This window comes from Gymnoscopelus braueri (assembly GCF_963280865.1).
Source record: "Gymnoscopelus braueri genome assembly, chromosome: 3".
Classification (NCBI taxonomy): Eukaryota; Metazoa; Chordata; class Actinopteri; order Myctophiformes; family Myctophidae; genus Gymnoscopelus; species Gymnoscopelus braueri.
Genome location: NC_137612.1, coordinates 47,362,103 through 47,385,926, shown reverse-complemented (window position 1 = coordinate 47,385,926; position 23,824 = coordinate 47,362,103). Strand labels below are relative to the sequence as shown.

The 23,824-nt window shown below is 40.5% G+C and overlaps 3 protein-coding genes across 6 annotated transcripts in view; 1 reads left to right on the top strand and 2 right to left on the bottom strand.

Moving 5' to 3' along the window:
* The window catches only part of LOC308081637 (small ribosomal subunit protein eS26), a 127,757-nt gene that overhangs the window by 48,047 nt on the left and 55,886 nt on the right, over window positions 1–23,824 (top strand). The gene's annotated exons all lie outside the window — the stretch shown is intronic.
* On the bottom strand, window positions 501–14,874 carry LOC308080812 (activin receptor type-1B-like). Of its 3 annotated transcripts, XR_013932747.1 has the most exons (10): window positions 14,695–14,874; window positions 8,336–8,587; window positions 7,637–7,903; window positions 7,292–7,522; window positions 6,787–6,954; window positions 6,033–6,189; window positions 5,231–5,355; window positions 5,004–5,134; window positions 2,751–4,870; window positions 501–2,176 (listed from the first exon to the last, which is right to left on the bottom strand). XR_013932747.1 is itself a non-coding variant. In XM_080422829.1 (9 exons), the coding sequence occupies exons 1-9, from the start codon at window positions 14,783–14,785 to the stop codon at window positions 4,745–4,747; spliced, it is 1,548 nt and encodes a 515-aa protein (XP_080278955.1). In that variant the 5' UTR covers window positions 14,786–14,874; the 3' UTR covers window positions 501–4,744. The 3 variants fall into 3 exon arrangements, 2 of the variants coding, with proteins under 2 accessions (XP_080278955.1, XP_080278956.1); XM_080422829.1 differs by having other exon boundaries at window positions 501–4,870; XM_080422830.1 differs by lacking the exon at window positions 6,787–6,954 and having other exon boundaries at window positions 501–4,870.
* Window positions 16,948–22,834, bottom strand: ankrd33ab (ankyrin repeat domain 33Ab). Its single transcript, XM_080422854.1, has 5 exons — window positions 22,717–22,834; window positions 21,307–21,584; window positions 20,571–20,700; window positions 20,165–20,305; window positions 16,948–17,926 (listed from the first exon to the last, which is right to left on the bottom strand). The coding sequence occupies exons 2-5, from the start codon at window positions 21,574–21,576 to the stop codon at window positions 17,109–17,111; spliced, it is 1,359 nt and encodes a 452-aa protein (XP_080278980.1). The 5' UTR covers window positions 21,577–21,584; window positions 22,717–22,834; the 3' UTR covers window positions 16,948–17,108.

The window sequence follows — 23,824 nt, the reverse complement described above, 5'->3', positions numbered from 1 at the left end:
CTTGTGCACAGGGGTGGACTGGCCATTTGGCGTACCGGGCAAATGCCCGGTGGGCCGCTGGCCAGTGGGCCGCTGGGCCACCCAAAAAAAAAAAAAAAAAAAAAAAAAAGTTTTTTTTTTTTTTTTTTTTTTTTTAATTAAATATTTTCGTTCCCGTTTTAGGATTATTACGGTCATTTCAGGGTCGCGTGGCCCAATTATTAGTTACGTTAATGTTTGGGCTGGGATGCTTTCCAGCAGGGGCCTCAGTGCGGCTGCAGAGTTCATGTGCAGGGCTGGGCTGAAACAGTGAAACGCAACGCTCCCCCCCCCCCCCCCCCCCCCCCCGTTGACAAAACGGTCCGGGGGGGGGGGGTGGGCCGGTCCGGACCAAAATGCCAGGGCTGAGTTTTGGTCCCAGTCCGGCCCTGCTTGTGCAACGTAACATCCATTCACACATTTTTGGGGGGTTCACCAAGATTAAGGAGATAAAACATTCCTTCACAGACAAGGACAGTACATAAAAAAACAAATATATTTATTACTATAGAAGGTACGTACACAAATTGAAACGATTTTTTTTGTGTCATTTTTATATGGATTCATTTGCCATACATCTGGCCATAGACCTGGGAATTCTCATCACTTCTGAAAACTAGCAATCTCTTTGAGTCACAATCCAGAGTTCATATTAATTCTGTAGTGTACTTGAAAACCTTAGTTAGAAATAAAAATGTTCAAGATTTGTTAAAATTTGTCAATTACTATTATATGAATCTTAGGTATAAATGTCTGTAACATTCACAAACAAAGAGAAGAGCTCCCAGGCCCCACTCTTAACAGTTTAAACATTAGCATGAAGTGCACTCAATGTCCTACGGACATCCCCTTTATAAATTAACAAAATACAGCGCAGACAAGCATGATATTGTAAGTGAAGTAAATACAGATCAAACACATTTCATGCGAGACAGCATTGAGATGTATCAGTAGTATTGTTTTCACAAATAAGGTTACATTTTGTGCTACAGAAGCTTTTTCTTTTCAGAATTCTTGAGACATCAGATCCTCTTGCAATATCCAATCAATGAGTTCCTGCAAACTAAGATTGTTATGCATAATCATCATAAACATTCTCAGTTTTCAGTGATCTGATCTTCAATAAATACTTTAAACTGCAGCCAGGGATAAGAGCAGTTTGGTTCTGGCTCTGAGGTCAGTAGTGCACATAATGGCCTTTCAGCCTTTCATGGGACTCACAACAACACAGTCATAAATAAAATGGGGCAACTTCACATCAGTAGTAGTACCTCTTAGTGCTGGTAAAAACATACATGGAGAAACCAAGCTAAAAATATCTAACAGAAAGTTGGCTATCTTATATGATACGAACAATTTGCATATTAACGGAGGTATTGTGGTGACTAGAATATGAACATTGACAGAAATATTGATTAAAAATAGCAATTAAAAACAGCAAAACTCAAATACTGTTCTTTAGCAAATTGCCAAATACTGGAGAAATTAAATGTGAGCAATCCTTGTCTCAGTGATCAACATACTGTAGTTTTGCTTTGGAGGTCAGAAATTACATTTGTAAATCATGTCATTAACGACAGCAAAACACAAACTGTCCATATTCTTTCCACCAAGAAAAGTTGCTAGTAGAAAAGATTCAATCATCTAAAACATTATCTAAATATCAAAGTAAATTCAAACCAAAAAATGGAATATATATTTACAGTGAGCGTAAAAAGTTATTTTATGTACAGTTATACTTGGCCAGGGAAGACATGCCCTGAGGGGAAAACATTGTTGATGTGCTGAGACATAAACAATAAATAAATAGAAAATTAAACCTGCCAACTGTTATTCAGATTCCTGGAGTTAGCATATGTTTAAAATGGCTATAATCACAATAAACATAATCAGGTCTTCATAGTGTTTGCTCATTATCCACTTGATAGTTTAGCTGTAGTGTAATGCCCAATTTATGTGTAAATTGGGCTCAAAGGGGTATTCCACTTTAAAACACTTCTGGGGTCATTTTAACGTCTACTCCAGACTGTTTTTAAGTTGATTGATTCAATATTTAGATATTTGATCTTCATTTGATCAGACACACCCGCTTCCTATACAAACCCATTGTAAATTCAAACTCTATTTTCACCATGTTAGATTCACTGAAAACATGTCCCTGGTTATGTAGCTCCATAAAGAACCTCTCACTCCGCTATACAGCTCCGAGATGAGGTTCTATGTCGTTACCTTCCAGAATCGGGTGAACGTCCGCCAAGGCTCCGCTGTTTACCCTTTTGTATATGTTGTATCCCAAAACTAATGGTAGATTCCAAGCCGCACGGATGTTTAAAGTTTGGAACGGAGCATAATATTTTAGGTCCGAAGCGAAACTACCCGTTTAAATCGCTTATTTAGTCAGCCTGTGGCCATGTTTCCCATTGTAGCCAAACCGGGAGCAGTACTGGCAGCGGACGTAGGGGGGTTTTCCGGGTTGAATGGGAAACATGGCCACAGACTGACTAAATAAGCGATTTAAACGGGTAGTTTCGCTTCGGACCTAAAATATTATGCTCCGTTCCAAACTTTAAACATCCGTGCGGCTTGGAATCTACCATTAGTTTTGGGATACAACATATACAAAAGGGTAAACAGCGGAGCCTTGGCGGACGTTCACCCGATTCTGGAAGGTAACGACATAGAACCTCATCTCGGAGCTGTATAGCGGAGTGAGAGGTTCTTTATGGAGCTACTGGTTATGGTGAGTGGTGACTGATATTGTGCTTCTAATGAGTGAGGGGCAATATTTTTTCAATTACTTGTTTCATTTAATGAAAAAATTCATTTGTATTTTTCATTCATTATTGAAAAAACAGCCCCTCATGCATTAGTAGGACAATATCAGTCACCACAACCAAGGACAGGTGTTTTCAATTAATCCATCATGGTTAAGATTTTGTTTTAAAGGGATAGTTCACCCCCAAAATGACTTTTTTTCTATCGATTACACACCCCATGAAGACTTGAATTCATGGAGATTTTTTTGTGTTTTGTCGCATTCCTAAGCCAATAATTTGATGACCGGCGGCTGCTCCGGTAGTGTCAACTTTGAGTCTCCTACCGTCGGACATCAAATTATTGGCTCAGGAATGCGACAAAAACAAAAAAATCGCCATGAATTCAAGGCTTTGTGGGGTGAGTAATTGATAGAAAATAAGTAATTTTTTGGTTGAACTATCCCTTTAAGTTACAATGGGTTCATATAATTCAGGAAGAATGAATGTCATTTGATATCAAATGAATATCACATTTCTAAATATTGAATAAAGCTAATTAAAAACTGTCTGGGGTGCACAAAAAATCCAGAGTAGACATTAAAATGACTTCAGAAGTGTTTTAAAGTGAAAGACCCCTTTAAATAGTAATGGGTGCTGCAGAAGACTGAGGTTCTGGCAATCTACCTTGTGCGAGCTGATTTTCACAGTCACAGTGGCAGGCATGCTGTGAACCTCTCCAGGGATAAATCAAGTATGTGTGAGCTGTCACATTGAACATTGAGCATGCCATGGAGCAGCCTTTGCTGTTCTATAACCTATTGCTATTCCTATTGCTCTATCATCATAGTAAAACATTTTTTTAAATGGGTCCTAATTCTACAGTTGCTAAAGCTTACATTTTGGTTCGGTTTAAACAGACCAAGAAATAAGGTTGCAGATCATTAAGCACACTGAAGACCTGAGGTTCAACAACAGCTTATGGAAAGAGCTCTGAGCACCTGGCTGAAAGGCTTACTGTCTGGCAGGGTGCCTCAATACTCCAGTCCAGTGACTTTGACGGGCCTCACTTTGAATGTCCATAAGCCTAAATACACTTCACTGATACACCTAGGTCAGCATTTACACTGGCTGACCTTACTGAATTTTACATGCTTACATGTTAATCAGTATACAATGAAGCATGCTGATGTTTAGAGGAACCAGATACAAGATGTGTTAACTTTTTTTCTTCTCTTTTTTCACTTTGAGGGATTTCTCAGCAGTTTCACTGTTGTTACTGTGCATTAGTTTCAACAGTGACAACTCTAAGAAAAGGTTATAATATTCACACAAACACCCATATATTATCCCATCTACTCACTGAGAAAAAGAAACAAGTTAAGAATTCTTCCAACGACTTACACCATACACAGACTACTGCTATTGGTTACATGTTTATACCTAGCATAATCCGAAACAACTTTGAGGAAAGGTACCTACAGCAGATTTCTGCCAAATAGAGAAAGGTGGTCATTGGGAGTCTGCAGCCTTGTAAAGGGTTATTTATACTTAGATGTGTGCCGGAGTCTTGCACCAAAAATCACATCGTGTCGCAGATGTGAGCTTGTAGATCAGCTATTTTCAGTGGAAGACTCCGGAACATAACTGCGTATAACTCAGGCTTCAGCAGGACGTGCAGAGCAGAAGGGGGGCCGACTCTGGGATGGTGCTGTTGGAGTGTTTGAGGACAAGACTGGAAAGGTGTTCTCAGTAGTGTTGCTGGGTAAAGCGAGGTAGGGTTTGTCGAAACTCCGGAGGCTTCAAAACTGGCAGGAGTGTTTGTGGTTGAGATAGTTTACGGATTTCTTTCACTGTCGGTTGTACTCTTGCATCTTTTCGTTTTTGTGCGTTCTTCGAAGAGACCCTGTCCTCTTCTCTCATTGTCCCACAGTCTGAGACAGGGTCCTCCATCAGGGCTATACTCACTCCGCTCAGATTTTAATGTCCTCTTGCACACTGAGCTGAGACAGGGTCTTCTTGATACGTAGGGCAGTCAAGCGGGCTGCTCCGTTGGCATACCAACACTCCCTCATAATCTTGCCCATAACCCGCAGGGCCTGGGGAGGGGTTAAGAGAAACAGTTTAACAGTGAAGAAAACTGTGAAAGTGCTGAAAAGTGGCCAGTTCAAATATGGTGCAAGCCATTTAGAACATTTGTACGTAAAACATGTCATCAATTCCTTCAATTACCTCGTAACTCTGCCACCAATTTGGGATGTTGGGTCGAAGTTTTTGGTCACACACCACCTTCCTCATCTCCTCTATGGAAGGGTCAGAAGGGACCAGGTCATAATAGGGCAGCTGGTACTCTTCATGGACACCTGATAGTTTAGGGCAAAGTTGAGGTCAGATCAGCGCTGCGCTCACAGTTGCTGCCACCAACAAAAACAAAGCAGAGTGAAACAGAATAGTCTGACCTCCACTGTTGCAGCGCCGTGCGATCTCCCAGTAGACCAGTCCCAAAGCGTAGATATCAGCACATTTGAATGAGTCAAAGTGTCTCATGTTGATGCTCTCATCCAGGACCTCAGGGGCCATGTACCTGAGTAAGAGATATGATCCCAGTTTGTGTGGGATTCAAAAACATTTTTGGACCTATAAATGTGGACAACTGTGCATGCTCGTACACACGCATGCACACACACACTCTTACACTCACATTCATAATCCCATTCTCTCCATATATATGTTAGGACTAAGTGACTGGAAAACAGACAGCATGGATGGACTCATAACCTCATTCTCCTCCAAATACGCACGCGCGCACACACACACACACACACACACACACACACACACACACACACACACACACACACACACACACACACACACACACACACACACACACACACACACACACACACACACACACACACACACACACACACACACACACACACACACAGTTCTCTCTGTTTATGATGCCAAGTGCAACATGGACTATTGGGCAAGTGCAATATTATATGGTTCCACGGGGTCCCCCCCTTATTTTATTTTTTTAATAATCAAGACTTTTTTTATTTTCTTTTTCTTAAGATTTATTGTATGTATTATGGATGTTTTTATTTGACAACAGACTATGATGACTTGACTATGAGTACTTGACTAACAGTTTATGGCATAACATTGCTCTCCATTTCTTTGTTGATGCTGCTATTTGTTTTAAGTGGATGCACTAAACTAAATTTCGTAATTCGTAATATCTTATGCGTGTACCTCTTGGTGCCCACTCTTTGATTGGGGGCGATGTCAATGGTGTCTGTCATAGACTCATGGCGGACAGCCAAGCCCAGGTCAGCGATGGCACAGGTGCAGTTCTTTTTCACCAGGATGTTCTTAGACTTGAGATCTCGGTGGGCGATGCCCGGCTTTCCTGCACAGGGACACACAACCGCCTCACAATCATTTGCCAATTCTAAATGCCATGATTCAGCTGATTAATTATTGACTATGTGAACTCTGAGCTGTTATTTGTGAAGAACAAGACACTATAATCAGTAATACAATTCCATGCGTAAGCGGTGTAGATGGATAGATCAAATACAAGACAAAGGTTGTTGGAAGCCAAGAAAGAGTTCGCATTAACCACTTGAGCCCTAGTATACTCTGGGCATGTTATACTCATAATAGGCAAACATTCAGTGAAATTAGCAGCTACAAGCTCACAAAACTGCGACGTGTTGTGAGCTTGTAGATCGGCAATTTTTGGCAAATACATTTGTATTGGTGTAAAGGGAAAAAGGAGGAGCCCGGTCAAAGAATAGTTTTTGAGTGGTTAATGCTTAATTACACGGCATGCAATAAAGCATCCATGTGAGCGAACACACACACACACACACACACACACACACACACACACACACACACACACACACACACACACACACACACACACACACACACACACACACACACACACACACACACACACACACACACACACACACACACACACACACACACACACAACCTTGAGTTCCAAGAATTTCCATGTGCAGATGAGCGAGGCCACTGGCTGCAGACAGAGCCAGTTTGATCATCCCTTCGATGGTGACAGCGTAGCGGTTCAGGTAGTCAAAAAGAGAGCCATGCTCATGGTAGTCTGACACCAGCCACAACTGGGTCCATGTCCCATTGTCTTAGTAACGGACAGAAATTGAGAGACAAGAGATAAAAGGATGCAAAGTGGGAAAATAGCTATTGACATGCAAACTAGCATCTGTAATTATCCATTCAGGCATTCAGCAGTCATTTATAAAGGAGTAAACAGGTGTTCATTAGCTTATTGTAAAGAGGTTTAGTGTCTTGCTTAAAGACACTTTGACAGGATACGTAGCGGTTGATGGTCACACAGATATTATATACATACAGGGACTGAACCTGGAACCTTTCCAGTATTGGACACTAGCCACAAGCTCCCTACTGCTGCCCACACTGTTGTGATGTTACATCGTGTGTATACATACATACAGTACCTTTGTTGTCAGCAGCTATGAAGCCCAGTATATTGTCATGGCGGAGCATGATAGTCTGGTAGATTTCAGCCTCACGGAACCAAGAGCGCTCCTCTCTGGATGAGAAGATCTTTACTGCCACGTCACCTCCCCTCCAGCGTCCCCGCCACACTTCTCCGAAACGCCCCTTCCCGATGATCTCCTGCAGGACAATGGTCCGGGCCACAGTCCGCTGAACAAACAGCGGCAGACCTGCTCAGAGAAGACAGAAGCCAAGTCCTCGGTCAAATCAACTAACTTTGACGCGAAGAAGACAAATCAACTGTAAAACTAACAACTAGTGTGATGGCTCTGACGTGTACTAACCAGATCCTGAACCAGAAGTGGACAGATCATAAATGAGGTCCTGCAGGGTCCTGTCCTTGGCTGGATAGAGGTGGTCACAGGAGGGGTCTTCCACCTCCAGCCTCTGCCTATGGCTGTAGGCCCTCTGGTGGTACTGGAACAGGAACACACCCAGCATCAACAGCAAACAGAGCAGGAACACCGGCCCTGCAATGACAGCGACCAGTTCCACGGGACCCCATGTCCCTCCTGGACCGAGACCTCCCATCAGGCCTGACCGAGATGTCACTGTAAGGAGCAGAGACACAGAGAAACATCCGTTACATGGGCCATTTATAGCAGGATATAGCTGGATATATTGTGCGTTGTGCTTTATCCAATACCACTTGTCAACCAGTAGTGGTCCTACCTGACCACAGAATATGCATTTCTCAATAGAAAAAGCAGGGAGATCAACTACAAACCACTGTAATTGTGTTTTTTTATATTGAATCAACACAATCCAATCCATACAGATTGGTTAATATAACATTTTATTCAATACAAAAAAAGTTAGGGATTGCAGTTATAACACTGAGGACACACAGTTAAATCGTTAATCGCAATTATTTGAGTGACAATTAATCGTCAACTTAAATTTGTACTCGTGAGTCGTGACAGCCCTAAGTGAGTGACTAAAGACATGTGGATTGCTGGGCTAATATCCAGGGTTCTCCTCACCAGAGGGTACTTTGAGGTCGATGCTGTTGCAGTAATCAGTGTAACAGCAGTGAGTGTTGAGCAGACCCTCGGCACTGAGGCAGTAGAACGGCTGGCCAGGGGGGATGAGGTTGTCGAACGTGATGCAGGCGCGGACATGCTGCTCCACACCATCAATGAAGGAAGTGGAGGCCATGCAAGCCCCATCGGTCTCACACTGGGAACCAACCTTCTGACACCGGAGAGTGGTGCTGGTACAGTTACACCACAGAGCTGTGGAGAAGGAGGGCATGAGAGAGGCAATGGAATGAGAAAATTAACCCATTAACCCACCGGGAACGCATCTGTGTAACCACTTGAACCATTATTTTATACTTTGGCTTTTCAAAAATAGCATATATACAAGCTGGTAGATCTGCTATTTTTTTTAATCACGAGAATTTGTGCAAATCTTTGAATATATACTTTTTTTAAAGCGATTTTTTTTTTACTAAAATCTTTGCTTCTTGTCCCTGGAACAACATATTTTGAGATGGGGGTCTGCGGCCAAATACATATAATTTTGGGAGGTCCTTGACATGACAGAGAACCACTGATATATAGCAACATATGTTAGGATTTAGAAGACATTTTGTAGAATCGGCCTCAGGTCGTAATGGGTAAAATACTTAACAACTTACTTCCACCTAGTGTACCTATTTTATGCATGTCCTTGGACGAACATCCTATATTAAAATTGCCTAAAGGGGTTGGTCGGCCGGTCGGCCATGATTTTATGTTTCACAATTATGAAATCGTGAAAACACAGTGGCAATTACAGACAGTAATTGAAACATCTTTTTGGTCAGCTGTTGTTGCACCTTGCCCTCGCCTCCTCAGCCTCCTACACAAGGACTAATAACCAGAACATTGTACAAGCTATCTCCCATCCATCAGACTCACAGAGGCAAAGGTATCTGCATGGTACCGATAAGCACAATGAGCAACAAAGGCATCAAGAAAATGACATAAACAAGCATACTTTTCACCCCAAAAAAAAGAAGATTCAAAGTAGGACAACTACACAGTAAAATCCTCAGGGTTTCATTTGGTTCAACCAAATTTCATTTGGCTCAATTTGTACACTCTTCAGAGTTACAGTAAAAATGTCACTCTGTTGTAATAAATTTAATCTGTATGTTTTAGGGATTAGCTGGAGCCAAGTCTGGTAAAGAGATAAGGGCAAACAGAGGGAAGGAGTTAGGTATCTAAGGTGTGGGGTAGCCAGGGTGTATCCAATATACACAAAACTAAGGCGTATATCCACACCTAAAGTATCATTTATAAGTATCATTTATAGTCGCACGTAAGGAGATGTAACGAGCTAATGGTGTGGGAGTAACGGAGTGGAGGGGTCTTAAGAGGAGGTCGGCTTAAGTTTAAGTGAGGGCATGAGGAACTGTTTGTCATTAACCACTTAAGCACTTCAAACTTTGTCGTATAGGTCTATGCACCACATCACAGCGTGCAGATGGGCTATTTTTGAAAATTAAAAAAATAATATTCTTGAAAATCATGGGTCTCAAAATACTCCAGGGGTTGATGTGGTTAACATAGGGATAGACAAAAATGTGACATAATTTATTTGATCAGTGCACAGAAAGCTTCCCAGAAACGTACTTCTGTTGTACTTGTATTTCACTGAGAAAGGGAAAATCTCAGGTTTCAGTTTCCATATAAAAAACATCCTGTGGGTGGGCAGAGTAAAAAATAAACAAAATGAATATTGATGTGGGCTATGACTAATATTCTTATAGAGCTAGCTCGGAACATATCAAACAACATAAAGACCTTATATTCAGGACATAACTGGTGAGGGAAAGATTTGTGCAGTTTAATAATATCTTCAAGAACCTCTCAACAACACATATCTCTGCTGTCAGGCAGAAACCAGCTATGTCCAAAATATTAACTTTTCAGGAAATTAAACACAATATTGCCTCATCAAAAGTCGCTATGGTGACTTTATACATTGTCAGATACTTGAATGTGTCCTTATATTATCATCACTTTACCCAAATACAGCTCAAGTGGAGTTTTGACCATTAATGTGGAGATTTTTTCCGTCTGACTTCGTCATTCTAATCAATGGGGGACAAACCACCTAACTTCACAAGTTGGAGTTAGGTGGTTTGACCGACAGTTTGAGGATCCAATGGAGCTTTTAATACTTTTCATTGGTTCAATATTTGTAAAACCCAGACACAGACGTAAAGGGTGTTCAATAGCACTAATTTATTTAAAAAAAATAAAAAAGTTGAAAATGGAGATAGCTGGTTTCTGCCCCACAGCAACGATATTCTACACCAAAGCCTGTAACACACTTAATTGTAAATTGTATTTTATAGTACTTAATTGTAACTTAAGTAATGCTCAAAACAAGTTCAGATGAGGTGAATATCAAATCCAAATGAATGTAGCACGATGAAGTATAAAATCAGGCTTCAGATTACTCGAAACAACCAGCCAACACTCCTCTCAGCACCACTTGCCCCTAATACAGTGAATATAAGCATGCAGTTTGTGTGTTTGAGACAGGAAGGGGGGGGGGGGTTGCTACATTGGGGGTTCTGTTATTATGACAAGGCAAGAAAGCTGTTTTTCTGAGCTATGCAAATCTTCTTAGAAAGGTCAACGGTTTTTGGAACATTTCTGTACTAAACAAAACTTCCAGAATACTCTACTGTAGTCAGTCAACACAAAGTTCAAATCAATGAATGTCTAAACTCTAAAATATGAACACTGGGCTGTGCAATCCATATCTGAATATCTGAACGTTTTATGGCTTCCATCTAAATGGGTCACTAGTAAGTGAACTTATATGGGTCACTGTTCTCTTTCTGATATGCCCCAAATGTAGAAGTTTGAGAACAAAAACAAATGTAAACAGCAATACTAGTTTTCTTGCCTTGGGCAAGATAATACTTCAACGGTTCATCAGCGGTTCTTTGGGGTGGTTGGGATGCTATTGCTATATAGCACCGCTGCCAAGGAACCTATGGTTCTTCAGCTCAGCTTAGTGATTCTATATAAAAGGTGCTATACAGGTATTCTGTAGTTAGTACCTTTAAGACAGGTGCAACATAGCACTATAAGAGGTTCCCCTATGATTACGATTTTAATTTAAGAACATTTTTTTTGCTATTAAGCACCATTTGTTTTTATACTAACTAGTGTATAGTGACTAGTGAGGTACACTGCCCTAGAAAGCCAAAGTGGAGTAACTCAATTGTTTGACACATTGACTTATTTAGCCTTCATGATTTGGGGGGGATAAGCAAATACCTCATGAAGCGATATTAAATTGAATAGGGATGTGTAATACCTCAAGTCAATCTTAATATTCTAAATGGTTTGACCAATTATTTAGTGTTAGTTATAACATTGTTTTTAATCATTACTTAAGAGTTTCTATTCTATTTTAGTTGAGGCCATGACTTGTGGTGCATTGCAATGGAATTTTGTTCTGCTATGCAACTCTGATGTAAATTATTGAATGACAATAAAGAGGAACTTGAACTTTAAAGGCTTTTAAAATTAGTTTTGTTAGGGCAGTACAGTAGGCCTACTTCTAGACTTCTAGCCAGTGGACACTTTGTGTATTTCAAGTTCATTTCTTTAAAAAGGAAGGCATTCTAGGCAATGGCATTCTAAAATAATGACAAGGTTTACTGACTTGCGGCACAATACATATTATCGAACAGTTGCTTTATTTAAGGATGCACATTTTGCATCGTTTAGCAAACAACACACCATAAAACAGAGATTGTTCAGTTACAAATCACAACACTTTTCTTTCAGATTAGATATAGCCTAAGCCACAAATCTCCATTATCCACAGTTTGGAGTTTGGCCCTTTATAATCTCTACACTGATAATTAATGCACTATGGATCTGAGACAATTCTAGTTACCAGGGTACAATGTCAGTATTGTTAACCAAAGGCAACATCATAAATATTCAAACAAATATGTGTGTATGTGTATGTGTATGTGTATGTGTATGTGTATGTGTGTGTACACAAACACGCGGTCCGGGACCCCTAGGGGGTCCTCAGAGTTACTACAGGGGGTCCGCCAAATCTTTGTGATAGGATTTTTTGTTTTACATTAACCACTTGAACCCTAGCATCTCTATTCTAAGGATCATTAGCCGAAAATAGGAGATCTACAAGTGCACAACGCCTTGCACTTCGAGGCGTTGTGCGCTTGTGCCTTGTAGATCGGCTATTTTCGACAAAGAGGTTTGGTGTAGGAGCAAATCCAATACTAAGTATTGAAGGTTTAAGTGGTTAGATGTCTGAAATGAACAAAAAAAAGAAAATCTACACAACACTGACGATAGACAATGAAGCTATCTATCAAATATATGAAAAAGTTGAATCTGCAACACAATTGTATGCAATGTAGGTCCCTGCTTCATCTCTCTCTCTCAGCTAAGGGGTCCTTGGGCTGAAAAACGTTGAAGACCCCTGGACTAGGCTACTACTTATTATCGCCATGTTATACAATAAGGCCAAATGAGGACATGCAGACTTGCAGAGGGGTGGGTGGGGGCAGAGACATAGAGGGGGAGGGGAGGGAAGGGAAGGGAGGGGAGGGGAGGCGGGGGAACAGACAGACAGACAGATGATGCTCGACTTGCTCTTTATAATAATAAATGCAGAAGCTTTTAGTTAAATGCCAGAAGAGCGCCACATCATTCCCAACCAATAACGCTGTTTCCTAACATTAAAATGATACCCTACCTAAAAAAGCAAACAATGCATTTTTCCTCCAACCAAGCAGTTTCAGCAGGAGTGATGTTACTGTACAGTGACTCTCATTTTAAATCCTATATGTCTGACACATTTATCATAATGATTTCCGACAAGCATTTCAATGCATTCATGTATGACACAATCTGTCGCACATAGAAAGACAAAGAGGGAGATGCTGGCCGTTTAAATACAGGCTATACTTTCTCCATGAGGCTTTAGATCATGTGTTGTTGTTATAACGATCAGCTACAAATCCATTTTGGATAATAACGCCAATTTCATGTTATTACATGTTTTTTTTGCACATTTGTTCACCACCAACCATTACCTGAAAGTGTGTTCCTTTTGTTGCATTGTGACTTTTGAGTTTTAAGAAAAAGTTAAAATTGTATTTATTCACACAAGAAGTGAAAAAAGAGCTATACATCCCACTATAATATTTATTTTGCCATTTAAGGTTGAGATAAGAGATTTATCAATTATGTTGAAGATTAAATTGTAATATAGAGCTATCGAATGTATTAGACAGGTTATGAGTTAGTGTCTTGTTGTTGTACATGTTGTGATGAGTTTGTTATATGAATGTTATGTATTGATGTAAAATGTTGTTGTTGTTGTTGATGATGCTGGTTGAGAGTTGACAGTACAGTAAGCTAAAGGGGATCTAATAAATACATCAAAAATCGAATCAAATATTTAGTCGGTGGTTTATACAGTGACCGTGTTGACCTGTGAGTTGACGTCTGTCTATAATAATGTTTACATAAGCTCAGCTGACAGCTTATTCTGGATAGACAAACAACGTTACCCCGGCTGTAACTAACTTCATAAATAACGATCGGACAGTGACATTGTCTTACATGACAAAACAATCGTGATCAAACAACAACCCTGCCCTGCATGGTGTGTGAATGAACGATGACCTGATTATTTCAAAGGGTCAAAGCGACTTGTTTGTCTTCCAGATGGCTAGCCCTGCTAATGGTAGCCAGGGTTGCCAGATCTTGCGAGAGAAATAAGCAACCGGGTCTAGGAAAACAAGTCCAAAAGAAGCGACCACATGAGGATCATTAGTTTAAACCTATATATATACCATCGGCTAATTGACAATAGATCTACAAGCTCACAACGCGTCACGATGCGACGCGTTGTGAGCTTGTAGATCGGCTATTTTCAAAAATCTTAGGAAAATATTAAATATTAAATATGTTTTAAACATTTTAACAACACTGTGGTCCCTGACTCCCTGGCTGGCACAAAACATTGTCAGATGGAGATATGGGAACAAATACATAATAATTTGGGGGTCCTTGACATGAAAATGTATGAGAACCACTGGTTTAAATAACATTAGGAAACAGGCCCAAAATAAGCAACTACACTTTAGAAACGAGCCCAAAAAAACGCAATCCCGCAACTACCAATATTTACGAACAACTTTACAGAAAAACAAGCTCCAAGTCGCTTATAATAAGCGGACATGGCAACAGTGATGGTAGCTGTGGATCCGTGCGCCATGTTGACAGCACAGCTCGGCTCGGCTCTGCACAGACACACTTTACACAAAACAACACATACTCACCATTACAAGTTGCCTGCAAGGTGGCGTGAAGAGCGATCGCCAGCAGAAGTCTTAAATTATCCATGATCAATGTATTCCCAGCGCATTGCATTGCATTAAATGCATTGAACTATTGTCTATATAATAGAGGCAAGGCGTGCTGACAGCGGGCAGCCAGCAGCCACTCCGTCCGCACACTACTGACACGCTCCACCAGCAGGCAGTGAGTGTACTGTGTGTGCACACACACACACACACACACACACACACACACACACACACACACACACACGCACGCACACGCACGCACACGCACACACGCACACTGACTTACTGCAGTTCGTATAAAGTACAGTCATGTGGTTGCACAGTAGCCTAATAATTAAGTGATCAAACGTTAGATGATTCGATCACTATAGTCTATCCAGTATCCTTCCAATACAGTCTGTTTTATTACTTGTACTTGTAGCCTACATACGTTTGATCATGATGGTTTCCCTCATGACAAATCAATTACTTTCAAATTATTCCAATCTGAGAGGTAAACAAGGATATCACTTTAGAGAAATGGCATAGTCAGTAATGCAGATGGAAAGCCTTAATAAGTTGATATGATGTGCTTAGCCAATTTGATATGATGTGCATAGCCAATTAAAAAAAAAAATATTATTAATGTTTCAAATGAATACAAACACAGACATAGGCTACACAAAGGACAATAATGCTGAAAAAGCATCATTCATATCACATATAGAACTTTCTTCCTGAATATCATAACCTCACTTTTTTTTGCTCCTCCATTCCGGGATTAAACCTCATTTAGGCATTATTTATTGTTAAATTACAACATTTGTCTTGATCAAGACTTGTCTTACTGTCAGCTGGTGTAGCCTACTTTTGCTGAACTTAATTGACTTTGAAGAGATGCATGGCTGCACTCTGCTGGAAGATCTTATCATATCCTCCAATTGATATTTTATGGAGACATGGACATTGAATTGAAAAGTTTATTTCGAATAAGGCAATTGAAAACAATACAACAAATTAAAGCAAATAATTCAGAATAACAGTAAAATACAAAAATGCATATTCGAAAAGGAGTGAGAAGGAGCATAACTTATTGCTCCCACCCCTTCTCCATCAATGATAAATATCACAACAAGCTTCCGTGCTGGTCCATTTCTACCTATGATAAATATGTGATATTTACACATATATTACATACCTACACATACACTATATATATATATATATATATATATATATATATATATATATATATATATATATATATATATATATATATATATATATATATATATATATATATACATACATATACATACACATACATACATACATACATACATACATACATACATACATACATACATACATACATTACATACATACATGCATACGCACACCATACATACATTTATACCAATACAACTACATACAATACAACTACACATACAATACAATTTCTACAATAATTGGACATGTGGATTCCCTGGGTGAAAGCTAAATAAGACATCCAGCAGAAAAGTTCTCCTATAATCTTCAGATGCATTGGGGTCAGATCTATTTCCTCTCACCACCTCTGGCTTCATATACCATGCCATCTTGTGTCATTCATATAAGCAGGTCTATGAGATGGGGATTATCCATGGTTCTCCAGTATTGGCCTCAACTGCCCGCAGTCTTTGCAGTTTGCACACACAACTGATTGAATAGATACAGTAGGCTACATAGCCTATCCTTTGTGTGCATGATGATTCCAAACAAATATCATATATACGTGTATGCTGCACCCATCGAGGTAACAATTTCAGTGTACAGATTCAAGAACTGAAAAATGTAAGTCACAAACCCATCAAAGAGTTTTGATGGAGGACTGTTGGCTAACTAAATATTTACAAGAATAAAGTACAGCAGATCTAGAGTATCAGAGAAATAACTAGATATTTTACATTTTAAATTTTTAAAACAAAGTTTGCTTGTGAGCAGTTTCTTTACAGTACAGTATATTTTCATGCATGTGGGTTCTTGTTGCACGTCTTGTCAGCGAAATCCTGGCTTTAAAAAACGTTATACTTTATCTCTTTGTCTTTATCTGTTCTACTGTAGCTCCAAATAGAGACCCCCCCCCACCCACATAGAAAATTAGATACAATATTTGATGTTAAATAAATACATCCAAAACAATCGTTTTGTATTTTAGGCTATGGACGGTGCCATCATAAGTTATAGGTATTTTGTGCATTTTCAATAATTCTGCTTGTTAACGTGTACTGTATTTCTTATTTAATCTTGAGACAACAGATAACAACAGTAACTTGGTTATTATTTACGCCGCAAAGCAATATTGGCATCAGAGATCAGGCGATTAGTACCCATACTGACATGTTGATGTCTCTCCCTTTTTTTCCCTATCACTTCACTCTCTTCTCCTTCTCCCTTTTCTCCTGCTCAGCCTTCTTCTTCTCCCTCTTTTTCTCCTCCTTGATCTCCTTGTACCTCCACATGGGGGGTTCTAGGAAGCCCTTTTGCTTCTTCTTCTTCTTCTTCTTCTCTTTCTTTGGCGTGGCCTCTGCAGACTTACTGATACTGATCTTTGGGATGCAGCCAGAGGGGAACACGCTGTTCCTCCGTGCCGCCATGCTGCGCGGTATGAAAGTGGTGAGACCCTTGGTGGAGGCCATGGACAGTATGCTGCCCCGCCGCTCCGTGTCAACACAGCAGGTGGTGGCGATGGTCTCTGATGAGTGGATGGAGGGAATCATGCCCGACACAGAGCCATTGCTGTGGCACACGGAGCTCGTCTGCAGCACCTGGTCCGTGTGTTTCTTCACCAGCTCCTGCACAGCCAGGCGCCTCTTCCCGACCTCTGGAGGGCTGGTGGGGCAGAGAGGTCGACATCCAGTTGTTATGAGGGGGCTGTGGATGCTGGTGGTCATGCGCACCATGTGGTCCATGACACCATTGTCCTGGGGGTCACGAGGGATGCTGAAGCCAAAGGTGTTCTTGAGCCTCTGGCTGATCTTTGAACCGGCGCCTCTCTCCGCCATGGCCTTGGCTACTCTCTCCTTGAGCTCGGGCCACTCGGCGACGTAGCTTTCGCAGAACTGCTCGGCTTTTGGCCGCAGGGCAAGGCGGCGGAGACGGTGTAATGTGTCATAACGGCCTGTCTTGAGTGTCCAGTCCCGAACACATTTACCACGCGTGGAGTCTACAGCATGTATGTCAGCTCCTGCAGAGAAACAAGGTACAAAACATAGAGTTAAAAATAATAGAGAGGGCACCGGAAGTCCCCTCCCATCCACTTGCATTGAGTTGCTCAGCCAGCGCATGGGCCGAAATCACCCCTTCTTCCGGGTTGGAAAATGTGATGGGGGAGGCCTATTTGGGGCCACTGTGACATGTTTTGCGTCACAGAGGTGACGCGTTTTGCGTCACCTCGTTGCGCAGACCACAGACCTGTGCACAAGCTTGTGAGTCAAGCCCATTGGTCGAAACCGTTTTCGCTCGTTCATGTACAGTGGCCCCAGCCGTTTTAAGCTGCAATACCTATGAATGGCCAGCATGTCCAATGCACTTCAATGCCACTGGGTTCTAGGGCTTGGTACAAAACAATGAGGTTGATATCACAATATAGATGTATGAGTAAGTTAATGACTAATGAATGAGATAATAATTAATGGGCTTTTTGATTGATTGAATACTTTATTAATGTAAACAGCACGAGGTAAAGTCTGACATTTAGGTCTAAAAGGATAGCACAAAAAAGTCCAGGGGACTTGTTTCCATCGTGGTCCTACGTGCTAATTTAACTGTGCCTCACACAGCCTCACACGCACGCACACACACACACATGCACACGCACACGCACACACACACACACACACACACACACACACACACACACACACACACACACACACACACACACACAAACACACACACACACAGACTAAAATAGGCTTGTTGTCTGCAAGCAGGATTAATTCAACCTCTACCACCATAGACTAGTAAATCAGAGATTACTGAAGGGTGTGTTAAGGTTTGATACTAATGCGTCATTTATACTCCATCCTGGATGGTGTCGCATGTTTTTCTGTTTGACGTTGGGCCTTGGATTTTTTTTGTCTTTTTACGGATGCAAATCTGCCATTCTTCAAGTAAAGTGACAGAAAAGTTATACCTTGTCCTCTTGTTTTAGATGTTGGTGTTTCGTTATTTGTCTAGTACTGTACAGATACACAGAATAAGGGCAGAATACTTTCTGCTTTGAGTATTAGCAGCATCAAACATGTACAGATAAACCAGCCATTACTGCTACCAATACTGCACACATTCACTTTACCACAGCTCTGTAAAGTACCATGGTACTGTATATGTGTTTCTAGTAAGGCCAAATATGTCAGCAAATATACAACAGCAGAACTAATGCCATATGACCAGACACCATATTGATGAATGACGAAGGTGTTAACCAAGAAGGTCCTTGAAAGGGTCTTAATGTGTGTCTTATATTGCATTTATTTCTACAAATGAAAATGCATAACAATTTTTGGATCTTAGATGAGACTTAACTGAATTGTTTGTTTAAAGTAATACTAGGTAACGTTTTCAACAAAACTAAAGTTAAATTGTATATCTTTTGTGAGTGGCAAAAGTTTCACAACACCCACTCCATGAATTTCACCCCCGGAAGCCTTTTATTTATATATTTTCTATTGAATGTGGACTGGGGGGACTTTCCCGGGGAAATGACGTTCCTGGCCAACGTCATGACGTCGTGGCCGACGTCCCCAGGAACTACCGCAACGGTTTCCTGTTTGGCCAGGAACTATCGCGGTAATAACTAAAAGGAACCTCACGCTGATGTTAAGAGAATGTAGGATTAGAAGATCGAAAAAGAACAGAAAAAGAAAGCACAGCTCATGGTAACTAATGCTCCACTGGCTAAGAGAAACGATCCGTAGATAGTATAAAACAATTAAAAGATCGCTTTTTGAAACGCTTCCGGCTTCCGGTGAAAACGAATGGAATTCTGGGTAATCGAGGATTACGGAAATTGTATGCAGTGACGGTAGTGACCAGCAGAGGTTGCTAAAAATCGTTATTTGGGATTCTGCATTGTACAACTTTAACTGCTGTGTAAAATTGACATGTAAAGCTAAAGAATAAAGTCAATCATAAAATCATCTCTTGAGGTATAATGGTTCTCAGAGAGCAGTGGATATTGTTCTATTGCCAAAGCTGTTAAAGATAATTTCCCAAATAGCTTAGAAAACACAATAAAGACAACAACAACAAAAAAGTGAAGAACTAGAAAATAAAACTCTGAACATCTAGCATGAGTTATGAATATGAAATGGAAAATGGGCCTCATTTAATGAAGCATGGGATGCAATATGTCAAACAATACTAAATATTTAAAATAATTTGCCCTGGAATGTCAGAAATGGATCTGGCTCTTACATACCAGCCATGACAAGTGCAGACACAATGTCATTGCGGCCTGTCATTGCAGCTTTGATGAGGGCTGTGAAGCCCCGACAATCCCTTATTTCTGTGTCAATACCAGGAAAGTAGTTTAGGAGATACATCACTGTCCCGACATGACCTGGAAAGTGACATAGAAGGTAGTCAACAACAGCAATGTTTTAGATCATATCACCATTTTTTCCCTCAAAGATGATTATGTATAATCTAACATTTTTGGCAACTGATTCCTTGACAGTAAAAGGCCTGCCATTCACATGACATAAAATAGCTATTGCTTAGTATGAAAAGAAAATATTAGTTGTTATAGAAAGCATTTCAACAACCACAAAAGATTATAAAATCAGTCAAGGAACTGCCAGTCAATAAAGTACAGTGTACAGTACCTGCTTGGGAAGCAATCATCAGTGCAGTGTTGCCTTCATTGTCCTGTAGATTTATGTCTAGAAAGGGACAGTTCAGAAGGCCGTATACAATATCCAAATAACCTTTACAGCAAGCCACCATCAAGCCATTCTGTTGCAAAAAAGATAAAGACAGTTAATAAACACACAGTAAAATCGTCAGTGTTACTTTAAAGCTTATTTTTTTAGTAAATACATTTGTATTTCAACCAATCTGTATGGTAGAGTATGTTAAAGGAGTAGTTCACCCAAGAAATTACTTATTTTCTATCAATTACACACACCATGAAGCCTTGAATTCATGGAGATTGTTTAATGTTTTGTTTTTGCCGCATTCCTGAGCAATAATTTGATGACCGGCGGTCTTTCCGGTAGGAGACTCAAATGCAGGTCATTTGACTCGCCTACCGCCTCCTTGAAAAAACACTCTATGAATTCAAGGCTTCATGAGGCTTCCCAGACGTGCTCTCTGTTATAGTTCAATAGTAAAACTGTCAGTGCTCAGGCTGGGGACCAGGGTTTGAATCCCAGGTAGGACACAAATGTTACGGATTGCACACAGAGTGTACAAATGTAATAATTTGGTTACAGTTGTACACTCTCAGAGTTACAAATAGATAAATGAACACAGAGGATTTTACTGTGCAATAACCAAGGCCACCAACCAACTAAAGCATCTCAAGTGTTTAAGTTTGCGTTATGAAAGAAAACCATTTACCCAGCCATTGATATCCACCTCCATGGCTTCCTCTTTTCTGATTCCCCTCCCCAGAACCTTCCGGAGGGAGTGAGATTCATTGCGTGCACATGCTGCATACAGTGTGGATGCCGCATGGCCATTTGCTGTCTCCTGCTTATAGTCTGGAAGTACAGAGTCATCAGAGAGTACACTTCCCGAATCTGACTCACTGCCTGAGAGAGAGATTTCTGATGCATCCTCATCAGGGCCTAAGCCCAAGTGGGGGTCATCAGCCGCAGCAGTAGCCATCTATCATGCTGCAAGGAAATGAATTATTAACATTATAATGTTAGCCTGAAAGCAAAGCATATACTGTATCAGAGTTTGTATAGTCATGTATAGTAATGTATGCAGAGTACACTGAACCGACCATGAGAACTATAACATATTATTACTTGTTCAAAAAACTAACTAACTAACAACAACAACTATTATGTCTCAGACGAGGATCACAGAGGCTGTAATCTCAGTGGAAGGGGCGTGGCTAAGTAAGCTCAGTGTGCCTTTACTGTTGAGTAACTGGATCAGCATTTAAAAGCCCCGCTATAGACTGTGCTAAATGAGGAACAACCCCCCCCCCTCCCTCAAGAAGTCTCAGTTACACGTGGTCTTCATCAGCTCAAGTTTTGACTCTGAAGGCCAACTTGATCTCAGAAACTATTCACTATATATATATTTTACGTTAATATAAACATTTGGTGATAGTGACTATTGTTTCAATATTTATGAAAGGGTTTCAAGAAAAACTAAATGTAATCAACACTTATTTAGTAATGTGCCATATCTAATGAAAAGTGGAATTGTCCAGTGGATTTGTTCCATGCTTAATGTCACTCATATCATTTACCAAAGTAGAAACAGTATTAAGTATTAATAAGTTTCATGGCGGAACTAGTATCCTAGTTAAAACAAGGAACATCAGACACAATGACATCAGTCTGGCAATTAACAGTTAATAGAATTCAACACTGTGTGGTCAGAGTGATAGAGGCCTTGCATTAAATGTTTGTATAGTTATCTTTCTTCCAGCATGGCTGCCTGTAATTGGTCAACACTTTCAGAAGAAAATGCCTATGTGCAGTGGCAGAATAGGTGAAACATTGGAAAAGCATGACATTACTGTTCCACTGTGACTTGTTTATAAGATCCTGTAATCATACACCAAATTATTACATTTATAATGACATATATCATAATGTCAACACATAGAAATTGTTGTCCTGCACATACCAACCGCTGTTTCTTCCAACATGGAGGATCCATGGGAATTCTAAGCATTCTATGAAAGACCTCTACTGCATTAGAATAGATACAGTATGTTTCTACCAATCAAATGTCAACAGCAAAACAATGTTAAACATACACACACACAACACAGAATATACTTACCATAAATTGGAACGACAGGAAACAGATACCCCCGTGGAAATGTAAATTGTATCCAGACAGGTGAATATTTCACAACTCTGTGAAAGAGAGACTAAAATTTCCTCCCTTTTCCTCTGCAACATCTATCTTCAGAAAAGCTTAGAAGTGAGTTGAGGATATCTCATCAGGCCTGTCTATCCACGTGCTCTAAACATCTCCATCCCACACACCGCCACAAAGCTGAGTCTTTACATAGACGCTATGCATCCAGCCACCGTGCGCCGTCATCTCATCCCACTTATAAAAGCTTTAGGCAGAGGATTACTACTACGGCCCTTTTGATCTTTCTACAGACCCACCAACAGGGTTAACACTACCTGTTATTTCCACATGCTATTTACAGTTGGGATGTATGAGTGTAGGGAATAAACTGTGATGACATACTAAGAGGCATAAATGCCATACTGTGATTGTCATGTGTTTTCAGACCAATAACAGAAGGGTACACTAGGGGAAGTTGTCTTTTGGAAACTTAATGACAAATTAAGGGGTGCTTATGTGTGAGAGAGTATAGAAAAGGGAACACGGCTGAATAAATAATGAGTCACTGCAAGAGTTCATTTAAGTCTGAGTTAAACTTGTGTATGGTGCTTAATATAACTATTAAATACTGGGAACTTATACTGGAAGGAGTATGTCAGACTGTGTTTTTGTGAGTTAAATTTGAATATTCTGTATAAAACTACAACATGAAATAAATGTTTACAGTAAAGGAAAGAGTTTAAAATGGGAATCATGTAGATCTCAGTATCCATATGGTAACGGCGTGGCTCCAATGTGAATCTTGGACTTCATGCAGCCAGCCTGTGACACCAGTTGTCTATGACGTCAATCACCTATGACGTAGCCTATCTATAATGTATGACTCCAAATGTGGGCACGGTTTCGGCCTGATCTGAGCCCAATTGACTTCCATCCATTATAAGAAATAGACCCGCATCCTTTGGGCGCTGGCCTACTCAGGGCCATGCAAGTCGGGAATACATGGCCCACCCATTGTGAAATACTTGTGTAATCTGATGTACTCTCGCACATTCTGTTCCATTGCATACGCTGCCACTTATTGGCG

Bases quoted from the DNA above. Each gene is read 5' to 3' on its own strand.
- ankrd33ab (XM_080422854.1), bottom strand. From the start codon at position 21,576: ATGGCTACTGCTGCGGCTGATGACCCCCACTTGGGCTTAGGCCCTGAT. The intron at 20,701-21,306 runs GTAAATGGTTTT...TTTTTGCAACAG, and splicing joins AGGTGGATATCAATGGCTGG to AATGGCTTGATGGTGGCTTG. The intron at 20,306-20,570 runs GTACTGTACACT...GTCACTTTCCAG, and splicing joins GATGATTGCTTCCCAAGCAG to GTCATGTCGGGACAGTGATG.
- LOC308080812 (XM_080422829.1), bottom strand. From the start codon at position 14,785: ATGCAATGCGCTGGGAATACATTGATCATGGATAATTTAAGACTTCTG. The intron at 7,904-8,335 runs GTGAGGAGAACC...TGCTCCTTACAG, and splicing joins CGACCTCAAAGTACCCTCTG to TGACATCTCGGTCAGGCCTG. The intron at 6,955-7,291 runs GTACTGTATGTA...TCCGTTACTAAG, and splicing joins CATAGCTGCTGACAACAAAG to ACAATGGGACATGGACCCAG.